Source organism: Manduca sexta, chromosome 25 (genome assembly GCF_014839805.1).
Source record: "Manduca sexta isolate Smith_Timp_Sample1 chromosome 25, JHU_Msex_v1.0, whole genome shotgun sequence".
Classification (NCBI taxonomy): Eukaryota; Metazoa; Arthropoda; class Insecta; order Lepidoptera; family Sphingidae; genus Manduca; species Manduca sexta.
Genome location: NC_051139.1, coordinates 2,048,121 through 2,061,833, shown reverse-complemented (window position 1 = coordinate 2,061,833; position 13,713 = coordinate 2,048,121). Strand labels below are relative to the sequence as shown.

Below are 13,713 nucleotides of genomic sequence, written 5' to 3'. Positions count from 1 at the left end.
CGCGGAGACCCGGGATTCAAATCCATGATCTTAGCGCGGTAGTCGTACTCGTATCGCGTACGCATTACTACTATGCAACTTGGGCAGTCAAAATTTTATGTAATTAGTAACTAAGTAAGTATTACAAGAGTAAGATAGGATAAGACATCAATATGCAATAAAAATCTACACTTTTCAGAACTATAATAAATTTATTTATTCAGAGATTCATTGTAAATAAAGATTCCCGCAACAAATTTCTTACAAATAATAATGAAAAACTATAAACAAATATATTCTAAAATAATTTAACAAACTGCTAGTCGCCTTTTTCTTATTTCTGATTGAAATTTACCTTCCCGCTTATAATTTCTTCTACACGCATCCTCTCTTTAGAAGTGAGGGGGTCAGGGGTCAACTTCTGTATGTACCGGCGCGGTGGGATCACGTGCGAGAGGATTCCTTGAGAGAATTCGCGGTGCACTCTCACTCCGTCCAGCGCATTCGACTGGAGCCTCTCGAAGCTATGCAGCTCCCGCATGAACTGTTTGCGCTGCGCTACCTTCGCCCAATGGTATCGATGACGGCAGACCACGCGGCTGTAAACATTATCAGTTGGTGATAATATTTAAGCTTATATAAAATTGAAAGCCTGATTTTTTTGGGTTTCATTTTATCCTAAAAGTATATTAATATTCGTATGTGTTTACTTACTAAGCTAGAGCTAGTCTTGAATATGCCGGATAGATGCTAACGTCAGATCTGGCTAATTCGGGAAATCCCGGGTATAGAGGAACACGTCTTTTTTGTTCTGCTGGTTGCTCAGTCATGATTTATATAAATTTAATAATGTAGGTTGCCAAAATTTGGATGACTTTATTTGTTTATTGGCAGAAATGTCACTTTGGTAACCAGAGTCGGTAACCAATGTTTTATCAATAATCATTTTACATGTGTCATGACATCATAGATCTATTCCTTATCAGATAAGTGTGATATAAAGCTTTTTTCGAAAAAAGCATCTATTTATTTATTAATTTTAAATTACTGTATTACAAGTTCATACTCATTTAGGAACCCTGTCTTAAATTTTTCAGATAGCTCTAAGTTCAAGATTAATAATTAATAATAATTTCAATTCTGTACCAATGTTGTAATTGCAGCTGATACATGAAATGTCACGTGATTTTCACATAACGAAGGTACGCCGGCGCAAATTCAGAATTATCGCAATGTGGAAGCCGAACAACGCCAAGTTTCATATTATGACATGTGCGAGATTCATAAAAAAGTTTATTTTACATAGAGTATGTAGTACTTCGGTTCTAACTTATACATCCAATGTTTTCGTAGCAGTCAAAATAACACAGGTATAAGGAATACAAACAAAATAAATTAATAACATTTTATTCATACAGCAATAATTAAATCTACTGCGCAGAGCCATGCCTTGTTTCTGAAGTCGCAGTATATAGTTAGTGATACGGGTTTGGAATCTTTATCTAATTGATTATATACACAGCTCAGGACGCCGTCACGGCCGCCACCCGGCTCTTGCACACACAGTCATTGAACTCATTCACTAACACAGAACACAGCAGTGACTTGTCTGGATTTGTGCTGTAGCATTGAAGGACCTGGAATGTCAATTGGATTACGTTTAGACATTTATTTGTGGTCTGGAGTTGGGGTTTTATAAATAGGCACAATCACAAAAATACTGAAAATAGTACATTGTTGGAACATATAAATTATTTCATGTTACATACAATACAGGTAGGGTGTCAATTTCATTAATCAATTATTTGCATTAATTATTGTGCAAGATGCTTAGTAGATAGTATGGCTTATGTTTTACTTGTTCTTTGATAAGAATGTGATACACTTTTCCTTTTACAATTATAGAAAAGGCCTTAGATTCACTACCCAATAAACATGTATAAAGTATCCATGTATCTTACCTTAGCTTTCTCTTCCTGGCACGGTGGCAATTTGCTTGCCATTTTATCATCTTTTACCATATCAAACAATTCATTGGCCTCTTTCAATGTCTTTTGATACTCAATATGCATGCCGCTGTTTATTTTGTCATGTGCTCGTTTCAAGTTTTCTATACGACGAACCCAGTAAGCTTCTTCAGCTGCATATTCGTGCTGTTTCCGTTGATCATAGTATGGCGGTGGAGGAGCAGTGTACTGAGGTGTAGGCTGTGGTTGCTCAGCTTGCTATGAACATATTTGATTGTGATTGTATTATTGATATTATTGTGCAACAATGTTTCGAGATTAGGAGAAGTCAAAATTATTAAGATTGTTGAAGTTTATAACATTTAATTCTATGTAGACATTATAAACCAAGGGAAATAAGGGTTTCTATCTCCAAAAGCATACAATTTTAGTCATAGCCTTGGCAGAGGAGACTATTTCCACACAGCGGGGTAATAAGTATTGGTCCATTGCTTAATAAGTAACATGTTAGGGTGGCAAGTAATAAAATTAATTTAAACTTATTTTACATTTGTACTAATTGTATTCAATAAAACGATTCACCCTCGGGTGAAGACATGAATATCTTCTCACTAACAGCTGGATAAGAATTCCATAAGTTGTATGTCAGATGACTGAATTATGAGCCAACAATCATAAGCAGGAGTATACAAACTATGTATATAGAAAAACACATTCGGTCTAGTTATCCGTTCATATCCTTATTATAATTTAGTATTCAGAGATATCTAGAGATGACATCACTTTTTAACCAAGCTGATCAGTACATAACCTGCAAGCTTCAGTGTCGTAATGAATATGGTAGTCTTCCAAATATGGTAGCATATATGGGATAAATATATTTGAAGATTAACAGAGAATTGTTGAATAGTGCAAACACAGGTGTATTTTGTTTTATATAGATATGACATTGATCTAAATTATGTAATGCAATATATTTACTTTGGCTTGTAGCTGAGCTTGTATCCGGTCTATTGCTTCTTGAGATACTTGAATGGCATTTTCGTTATCAACACTTAGTTTTCGAGTGCTCTGCGAGCCTCCCATGGTTTATAAAATATATTTTCCAAATATTTTTTGTCGGCGAAATACGTCAAAAAGACATTTTGTCATATCAGACATTGACCGACCATAGTGTCACAGCTTTTAGAAAATATAATCACAGGTTAAAAATGATGCCATAAGGAAAGACATTCTCCATTCGTTGGTCAAAAAGTCTTCTTTATGCTCTGTTATTTAATTTATCTATTCGACGATAGATGGCAATGTAATTGATTATTATCTAGAAAAATAAATGAAACGTAATACATACATAACATCACGCATTTATCCCCGAAGGGGTATGCAGAGGCGCAACTACGGCACCCACTTTTCGCCAAGTATGTTCCGTCCCATGATGTGATAGGGGGCGAGCCTATCGCCATATCGGGCACAAATTCCAGACTCCGGGCTGATACTGAGCAGAAAAACCCAAATATCACTTTACCCGACCCGGGATTCGAACCCAGGACCTCAGAGCGCTATTGTACCGGACATGCAATACAACTACGCCACCGAGGCAGTCCAGTAAGTAGTGAAACGTAATTTAATATCAAAATGAATATGTGAATTATGTAAAATTAATTGTAATTAATATTTGTTTTATTACTTTGGTTTATTAATATTGGATATCCGAGAAACGTGCCTCCTTGGCGTAGCGGTAACTATATTGGTTGAAACCTGGAGGTCCTGAGTTAGGTTCTCAGATCTAGCAAAATTTTATAAGATTCTTTATTATTTTTAATTCCATAGGTCGACAAACGCATGTGGGTCATCTGTTACATAAGTTATCTCCAAAACTTATACCTACATTCCCACAATGTGGAATACCTACCATGAAATAAAAAATGCGTTCATGGGTTTAGAGAAAAATCAGGAGAGGAACAGGGGTGTTATCACCTATCTAGATTTGCAGATACTTTCGCTGGTGGTAGGGTATATTAAAGACTAGGTATCGTACACAAGGTGTTGGATCCCGCCAGAATGGCCCATGTGAGTGTATCGCGTTCCAGGATCAGCCTGTGTATATCCGACAGCCCGGCATAATTGTGTCGACTACCGGGGGATAATCATCTCGTCAGTTGATAGTCTAGTGGACCTCACTCCATTTACCAAGTGCAGTGGTATAACTTTGCCGTGCCCGATAAAAAAAAAAACAAACCAGTAACCATTCAAGTGGTATCAGCCCATTGGATTCTGTAACTACACATATTTTTAATATACATTTTAAAAAATTTATATGTTATAAGCATACTCAAAAGTTGGCATGATTTGTTTGATTTCGAAGGTGTGGAATGAAATAAAAATGTAAAACCATCTTAAGTTTATGTTTCGTTAATCAATTATTTTTGGCTAAACTGTCAAAATAATAACAGATGTAGGTTGATCCGAAAAGTTTAACTACTTTCACATGACATGTTGTAAAGTTGTTCGTTTAAATTATATCCGTTAAGGCGACCTAGAAAATTTTGCTTATTAAAATAAATTTATTTATTTTTATATTAAACGTATCGTATTTTGCTATTATTTTATAGCAAGGAAAGGTAAATTCATATTCTACTAGCTTTTGCCTGAGTATTAAGGCTACTATTTATCGCGGATAAATTTTTCCCGCGATAAATAGTAGCCTTAGTACTCAGGAGTAAAGTAGCTTCCTATTAGGAATTTTTGAACCGGTTAGATAATCCCTGAGTTTAGCGCAAACAAACTCCTCAGCTTTAAATATAAGTGTAAATTTAATTCTTTCTCGCGACATAAACAAACGTTTATTAGCAAAAGGAAATTATATTTTATTATTATTAAGTGGTTCTCAAAAATACAATCATATTTAAATGTACCTATACAAATAACAGGTGTGCAGTAGTCTGGTGATTCACCGTAATAAATAATAACATTATGTAGGTACAAGTGCCCAACACAGTGTTTTAAGTTCGCGACCTTTAAAGTCTGGGGTCTTAAATCGCAGTATAAAGTGTTATCTTGATGGAATTTCACCTCTATCCACCTCATTCCGAGAAAATTATGTAAAGTCATATACATATATTAGCGAAAATAATCGCAGGCAAGTTGCAACAATGTAATCGTTCCGATTTGGCTCTACGTAGCAACGTTCTCGGAAATTCCTGTCATGCAATTTTTGTCTCATCAATGACTATATTAATTTAAATTGTCCTCGCAAACTATCCTTGGTACTCTCATTTGCAAAATTATTCTTTAAAAACTCGTTTAATTAGCATTACTGTATAAAATTGACATCAACCGCCTCTCTCAACAGCTCCGGATGCAGTAATGCGCATAAGCATCAAGTGCGCAAAAGCAAATTGTTTAAAGCAACTTAGCATTAAAATTTACTCATGAACGTATTTTTATTTTGGCGAACCCTTCGTACGCAGGCTAGCGGCGAGTTTGGTGTACAAAAACTGACCACAATGGATGTTAGCATAACCGGTCGGGTCGGTTGTACCGCCGCCGCCTCGCTGCGTACTTTCTTCTGATCGTATAAAATAAAATAAATTCACCGGGAGACTGCACGATACTTGCATTAAGAAACAATCGTTTTCTAATCTCGTACCTTCTATCTATAGATAGTGCGGTTATTCAAAACGTTTATTTCAACTCGAGTAGTTCTTTGTTTGGATCTATTAATTTTATTAAGCTTGTTTATTTTGTACGCTCAATGGTTTAGAACAGTACGATAGTGGCCGGATTTAGTGACATGAGATTGAATTATTTTGGACGTAAATATGTATTAAAATAATCGTATTAGTTTTATGGATGAAAGTTAGGTAACTTTTCCCTTCCAGGAAAGTCCAACTAAAGTAGTTAATATGCGTTTATGTTTTTGCTTTCCAATCACGTCGCGAGTTCCACTCCCTTTATAGATAAAGTAACCTTTTATCAATTATTACTATGGTTACGCTTACATGTTCATCAAATAACTAAAATTATCACCAGTATTTAATTGTTATATGTATGGTGTACCTACATCCATATACTTAAGCGTTAACTTTATTAATTTCGAAATGCTATTTCCTGTCACTACGACGAAATAAGTATCACTATCCCTCGAATCAGAATTATCTTGGACACGATGATACTATTTTGTGTTATGTGTGTGTTCATAGTATAATATGATAATAACTATTAAGTCAGATGAATTCAATATTGCAACATAGATCGTTTCGATGTGCGCTCTTGTACCTTGGGGTTCGAAATTCGGAGCACTTACACATCTACGTATTATTTATATATTTACCGTAAATCATCAGTGTGCAACCAGTCTTGTATACGAGGCTTAAAATTTAAAGTCTTGGGATGACCAGAGGAGCCATAAAATTAGACTTTAGTGTAATACAAAGTTTTATAATTTAAATTTGCGAGTCTTATTGCTATTGTTTAACAGCAGGCGTTTAATATCAGCATAAAATTTGGTTATCTCGACGTAAAAAGCAACTTATTATATAAGCATTTGCAGTATGCGGCCGGATTATGCCAGACACTGGAATTTCATAGCATCTAACATTCTTAATAATACAATGAAATTATGATTTCATGCAGGCAGGTGAGCTGACAGCCGCTAGCCGGCCTGCAGCTTAATTGCAATTTATGCGCATAAGGGCGCGTCGAGAGAAAATCCAGACATGCAGTGACATAATGCACGCAGGAGATCGCCGGCAGAAATACGGCGATAAATATTTTAATTTATTGTTGTCTTTTGATGTTTGACATATTATTAATTGAACTATGTCGCTTATGGGTGGCTATGGTAAGTCATCAACTTACGTCGATTAAAAAAATATGAATTTTGTTCATATTTAATCATGTTTTTGCGTTTTTTTTTAAATTTTATATTGATTCCTTATCCACATAGACATTAAACAGTATTATTAGTTAATTATTTATGGACATACAGTGAAAATTGACCAAAAACACTGCTGTTGAATTTTTTAACTTGCCTTGAAACTAAAAAAATATTTTTGCATTGTTATTGAGTTATTCCGATATAAATTATTTATTTTAAGATCGGCTTCACTAGTAGACATTACTGAATTTATTTATGACATGACACCTGTCCTCAAACGTGTTCACGGCTAGTGACTTTTGTCAATAGCGTCCCATCGTGTCAAAAACCGTCACCGAAATGACAAAGCTAATCTAACATAATGTCTTTTGTTACGCGCCTATTCTCCGCAAAGGACGATAAATATATTTGTATTATTATGAGAATATCTGACGTTCAATAACAATTGATTTTCTACCTGCTTCCCCGGGCTTGTCCGTGCTCAACTCTTCTCATCGTGCGTTTGAAAAGAATTTACGTAAAACATTAAATGCAGTCAATGAAAAGTAGACCCTAAATCTTTCTGGATTCAGTCCAAATATCAATGCGTTTTGAATGTACAGTCGTGGTTTATTTATACAAAAATAACTAGTCATCGAAATCGAAGGGTCGGTTTTTAGGCACAGGTGCTTGGTGAACAAAAAACTAGCGTGAGGTTGAAAAAAGCGGCCCCAATCCGGGGCAATTAATGGATTATGTATAAAATGGGATGCGTAAATGGTGCCATAAAGATGGTAACGTCTTTCGCACCATAGACACGATGGCATTGTGATACAAGGGTCGTAGAGTATCCGGGTGAAAAAAAAAGTTACTAGAAGTTATTTTATTAAGTGCCCTAACCAGGCTGTATGGCTGAGAGCCTTTGCCTTCTCCTTAAGAATCAAATCAAATCTAAATCAAACAAAAAAAGTGCCCTAACCACCAGTGTTTGTGTTGATTAAATTAGAACAAATGTGGATGTGACAAAAAAGGAGAGAAAAACCAAAATTACTTCAACATACCGAAACTACAACGTCGTAAAATGGCGCATAACTTGTTTTGTGCAAAATATATAATTTTGGCCCATATCGGTCGTTGCTCTATGCCAGTATAATATTACCTGTTGAGTGTTAATGGGGCCCGGGCGTTAAATATATTGCAAATATAATATTATGTACATAATTTAATACATTGTTGCTATAGTCTATAGTTTGTCAATTTATTTTAACTTAATTATATTTTGTTGTAGTACAGATTACGATAAATGAATAGCACCTTTTGACATGGAAAAATATAGGAGAATATAGATAAAGCAAATATATTTATGTGGCTTCCATTACAGCCAAATTACTTACCTAGTAATAATTTTGATCTAAATCACATCGCTTTATGATTTCTTATGTTTACGCACTTAATGTTAGACATTGATATAAAATTATTTTGCGGATTATATCGCGGTTTTTAATAATAATAATTATTATAATAATTCGTGGTCACTTCGTGGTCACGGGGCGGACAGGTCCGGCAAAGGCTTTGAAACGTCGGGAGACAATTATAATTTATAAACCGCGTTAAAATCTGCAAAATAATTTTATTTCAGATCCCTTTAATTCAAAAAGTAGCATGTCTCTGGGGCGTCCCATTTGTCTATTTCTGACGTCATGCATGACATAACAATACATTTAATGTTCAATGAAATTTTTGGTATTAGAATAAGCTATTGTTAATAACCAGTCTAGGACCATGCATTCTTTTGCTATTTCAAATCTATTGTAAAACTCTATTGTGAACGACCTGGTCTAATACTTTAGTTCTATAGAAATCTTAGGTGTCATTAAAAAACAACTTCCCGAATGTTAGAGAAATTTAGCCGCGGGCTTACGGTTTAATATTAATACAGCGCTCGATAAATATCTAATGTTCATAGAACATTCATGTTCAACTCTTGTTTGAGATGTAAACCTCAGATTAAATTATTGAGATGGTTTTTAGGATTGATTATACCTAAAGTTGTCTCGCTGATTTCGTTTTAACTACCTCTGAATATGATGGAATTTGACTTTCTAAAGAAGTTTCTAGAACATCTTTTTGGTATCAACTACGTTACGAAAAAATTAAGTGCAGAAAATCAGATTTAATTTCTCTGGTTGTAGTTGCGCGTTTTCTGTCACTAAGAGAGATATTTTGTTTTAATTAAGTAGATTAGATTGCCATTACTTAAAGAATAAAGAAAATGTTTATTTTTTTAATTGGCTAGTTTTTGTGGCTAAGTTCTATTGAATGTAGTTTTAAATTTTGGTATTTGGAACCGAAAGTCCATTATAGTTACCGATAAAAGTAGAGTCAAGACTATATTTTTGCAATTGTATGTATAAATAAAATATGTTAACACAGTTTACTTTTTTTAGTGTTTGGTCCTGATAATTAATTAAATTATATTCATGCCTACGTGTTAATCGCGGCTTCGTGAAAAAAATCCAGCCACAAAAATACCTAAATTATTGTAGTGTTCCTTAGAGTGATCTATATGATGTCATCTACTCAGAAATAAGATAAGAATTTAAATATTTCTCTCGGGAGCAAATTACTGGGATAATCTCAGTATGTTATCCAGGAACTAATCTATCCGTTTGCAAATTCCATCCAAATCCGTTTAGTGGTTACTGCGTTTACTTCTAACAAACATTTTCCTTAACATTCGCGTTTATGATATTACTAAGAAATAAGATTAGACGTTGAACAGAAAACGGCATTTGTAATATCTAAGAAACAATATTCAGCACGTGTCTGTTTGTGTGAGGTAAACACGGAGCGAGACCGCAGCCTCGCCAGACGCTGTCTGTTTTCTACCAAAGTGTGGTGCGACGCCTGCAATGTTGGCTTAGCTTGTGGTCGTCTATTCTGCATAACTTTTGATATTTAGTTTTTGTGATCACCATCAGCTCGGAGGCGACAGGCGCGTACCCTATCATATCATGAGACGGAATAAACAACGAAAATAGTTGCACTAATTGCGCTTCTGCTTAACTCTGTCTGAATCCGAGACTTACGATTGGACACTTTATTCACATTTGACTTTAAATTTTAAATTACCCAGTACCTCCCATATTTCCCATTTCTTAAACGTCAATCAAATAATTTGTTTATTCTGCACACGTTAAAGCTTCCTCCAGTTGGAGACTGAGATGACTAAATTTCTCGAGGGACCGTTGAGTTTCATCGCTGAAGGTTGTATATGCTTTCAAAGTGTAAATGTATGCTTCATCTCTTATTCACTGGAAGATCTTCGTGCGATCATTGCGCGTTGTAATATTTGGTAGCGCTTTAAATCATAGTATTTTTGTGTTACTTAATATTTTCAACTGATTTTTAAAAGAGCGTCACCAGAGTTTCTTGCTCGTTCTTCTATAGTGAGAACTGCTTTCCGAACTGAGTAGAGTTAATATTGACGGAATCTAAATAATGTATATCATTTTACAGGTTCAAATAAATTATTTTATTTCGTTTCGATTATTTCTACTCAATTGTGAAGCAAACCGATAATGCGGTAACAGTTAAAACGCAGAATTTCAATTATATACTACTGCGTCTCTTTGCACTACGCGCAACATCCTAAGACATTAGATATCAAATTTCATAATAAAGAGAATTTACAATGACTACAATGTTAAACAAGAACAAAGTAGTATTTGTATAATGATTGACGTCAGAAATATGATGGCATTTTACTTTTAATCCCAGAAAAGTGCGAAGGGGATGTTTTTCGTACTTCCACGCATGCAGTGGTGGGACAGTAAACTAGTAAACAAATGAATGAGTCATTACTCTGTTAAGTTATCTGTTCGTTGTACATAATTATTTCCAGTATTATAACTTGTAGCTGCTGTTGCTATACAGAGTGGGAATAATAGCTAGTGACAGGCGATTCCTTGTTTGGTTTTTGAGGTACAAGGTGTTGTTTGCGACTCCGTCTGTAAGAAAGCCATGGACAAAAAGCTGTTTTTTTCGAATAAAAAAGGAGTCCATATATTAATTGAAGATATGGTCTATCTACATACATGATTTCATTCAAACCCGTTTAGCAGTTTCTGCTTTTATTTTAACTACAGAGGATATTAATAAGTTCTAATATACATCTAAATAACTTCACACATTTTCGTATTTATAATATTAAATAAAGTATCTAAAGTGTGCCACGAGTCCTCTGGAGTTTAATGACACATGTAATTAAGGTTATTTTACTAATTCATTTTACAGCCTGGCTTAGGGAAATCCAGGATCTCGGCGTAACAATCAAAACACGCTGCTTTTTAACTTTACAAACAAGTTAAGAAAATAATCGCCTATTACTTTTATCTGAGTTGAGAAAACCCAGAAACCCGGTTGTAGAACCAGAATAAGTTATCACGCGACAAATGAGGTTTTATTATGAAAATACACCCTGTACATAGTTGGCTGTTAGGCACAATCGCAGCTAATTTATCAACGTTGTTGAAAGTGGCTGCTGTATCTACAACCAGTTTTATCTGCAAGTAAAGTAAACCATTAGAATGACGTGTATTTCAATACTAATTTGTTTGTTAAGTACATAATAGTTTTCTTATTATGTTAGTACTTTATTAAAATATTTGTTTTGTACAATTTAGTTTTTTTACTAGTTTCAGGTTGTTTTAACCCGATTTGAATGACTTACGCCATACAGGAGAGTAATCATAATCCTCACAAAAAGAAGCATCTGTAGAAATAGACAAAACGTCTATGTGGCGCAGTTCCATTTTTTTACCGCAGGTATGTAGAGTAGATATTGTTCTATATTCTCTCGCTCTCTCACATATTTGACTGCTTTTTACTCGATTTGTCTATTTTATACATTCGTGGATTTCACTACCTGATGACCAGTAGCGTACAGTCTAAATCCAAAGGTTTTTTTGTACCGGCACCGCCATTTGACCCCTCTGCACCTGATGGTAAGGAGTGGAGTCCAATAGAATATGACGAGTGATGATTACCCCTCGGCAGTCGACACAATTATGCCGGCCTGTTGGAACTGGATATACACAGGCTGATCCCGGAACGCGACTCACGTGGGTCACTATGGCGGGTTTTAATACCTCGTGTACGGTGGTCGCTATCTGGGCGGATATAAAATATATTCTCATCATCATCATCATCTCAGCCACAGGAAGTCCACTGCTGCCTTCCCCCAAGGATCTCCACGTCGACCGTCGAAAATATATCCTACCACCATTCAATCAACATGAGACGCATTTTATTCAAAGAATACTAACCGACAAATTCTTTAAAAAATATTTACCTCCATATTGTTATACTTGAACAATTTTAAGGAATTCCTTTGTTTCCATGGCAACAGTAATGATACGAATAAGAGGGAGATAATGTTATAATTCGCAATTTAGCAGTCAGGCGGGGCGGGGCGGGGGGTTCATTACGGGGTTAGTGTGCGGTTTCGATAATCATTACGGTGTGGTCGCACTATGACGCAAATGATTGGACCTTTATTATTAGATTCAATGGGATTACGACATTGTTATTGATTTGCTGGTTGTGCCTATACCAAATTTTTTTTTTTTTTTTATAATATTACCTCAATATTTTGACCAGGTTTTCATTATTCTTTTTATATTTTGATGAAGTCGGATTTATAGTTACCGACAGTAAATACATTTACATGTGATTAAAACTGATTTAATTACACAAATAATTATAAAAATGTATGTCTGTAAAAGCCATAGATTTAATTATTAATAAACTTTATATCATATCCTTCTTTTAAAATTACGTTAAATGCATTTAAATAAAATAATTTCAACAAAATCGCATCATCGGAAATCCCCCTTAAGACAAACTCCTGTAACTGGAGTAGCTAAATTAAAACTTTTACAATTATTATTTCTGTACAAAGCAACCTGAGATTAACTTTGTTCAGCATTGTAGACGCTTTTGTGCTTTTTATTACTAACTTTATTTGATTAGCGCTGTGAACCTTATTACCGGGTGGTAAAGATGATTTTAGCGTGGCACACGTGAAAGTAACTTTGTAATTAGGCAGCCCGCGTTTATAAGAATGTCAAAGGTTGTGACCGAGCTTTGGAGGCTGTAGTTACATTAAATAAGGCTTGTTAACGTTATTTATGGAGTTATTGGATTTGTGTCTTTGCGGTATTTATTTTCCTAATTTCTTGGCGACAATTGTCGTGCTTACGTTGCGTGACGTGGTCGTTACGTCGAGAGAGAGAGCCGAGAAGAATACGCGAAGGAAATGATTTTAGTCCGAAAATGTATGTTTTTGGTATCTTTTTTCGTCGAAATTGATGATACAAGTCTTGTATATGAGTGGTAGATATCCGTTACAGGTACAATGTTACTTAAGTGCTGCCATTATTTGCTGTAAACGGGGGTATAACTTGTTTCTTTTTCTTAACGTTTTGTACGATCAGCGAAATTTCATAAAGTTTAGATGTGACTCCTCTTTTTAACACATTCCAAATTAAGTTCAGTGACGATTTCACGATTTTTCCTTTCTTTGTGTGCTTTGATGTTTTCTATAAGGAATACAACTATACTATGAAATGTTTAAATACCATTTTATATTAGAAAAATACATACATCTTTATGTACTGTTGATATATCTAAACACAGCATGCCGCACGTACATATAGGCAACTTGTACACATTGTTCCACATTTGTTGAATCGTGTCTGAGATCGGGTGCGCAGGCGCAGATAGCGCGTTGATGTCTATTGTATGCAATCGCGAGGCTTAGGAAAACACACACCATTTATTGTTACAATGTATTGAAATGTATTTTCATGATATTGTGTAGTCGAAACGTTGTCTGAGACCTAAACA

At 34.9% G+C, this 13,713-nt stretch overlaps 2 protein-coding genes across 2 annotated transcripts; both read right to left on the bottom strand.

Annotated features, from left to right (window-relative positions):
• Nucleotides 1–171: 171 nt before the first annotated feature.
• On the bottom strand, nucleotides 172–1,258 carry LOC115446597. The gene is made up of 2 exons (XM_030173316.2): nucleotides 694–1,258; nucleotides 172–578 (listed from the first exon to the last, which is right to left on the bottom strand). Exons 1-2 carry the CDS (start codon nucleotides 807–809, stop codon nucleotides 314–316), a joined length of 381 nt encoding a protein of 126 aa, XP_030029176.1. The 5' UTR covers nucleotides 810–1,258; the 3' UTR covers nucleotides 172–313.
• A 112-nt stretch (nucleotides 1,259–1,370) lies between these two features.
• LOC115446595 lies at nucleotides 1,371–3,169 on the bottom strand. The gene is made up of 3 exons (XM_030173315.2): nucleotides 2,928–3,169; nucleotides 1,941–2,204; nucleotides 1,371–1,616 (listed from the first exon to the last, which is right to left on the bottom strand). Exons 1-3 carry the CDS (start codon nucleotides 3,030–3,032, stop codon nucleotides 1,503–1,505), a joined length of 483 nt encoding a protein of 160 aa, XP_030029175.2. The 5' UTR covers nucleotides 3,033–3,169; the 3' UTR covers nucleotides 1,371–1,502.
• Between the last annotated feature and the right edge of the window lie 10,544 nt (nucleotides 3,170–13,713).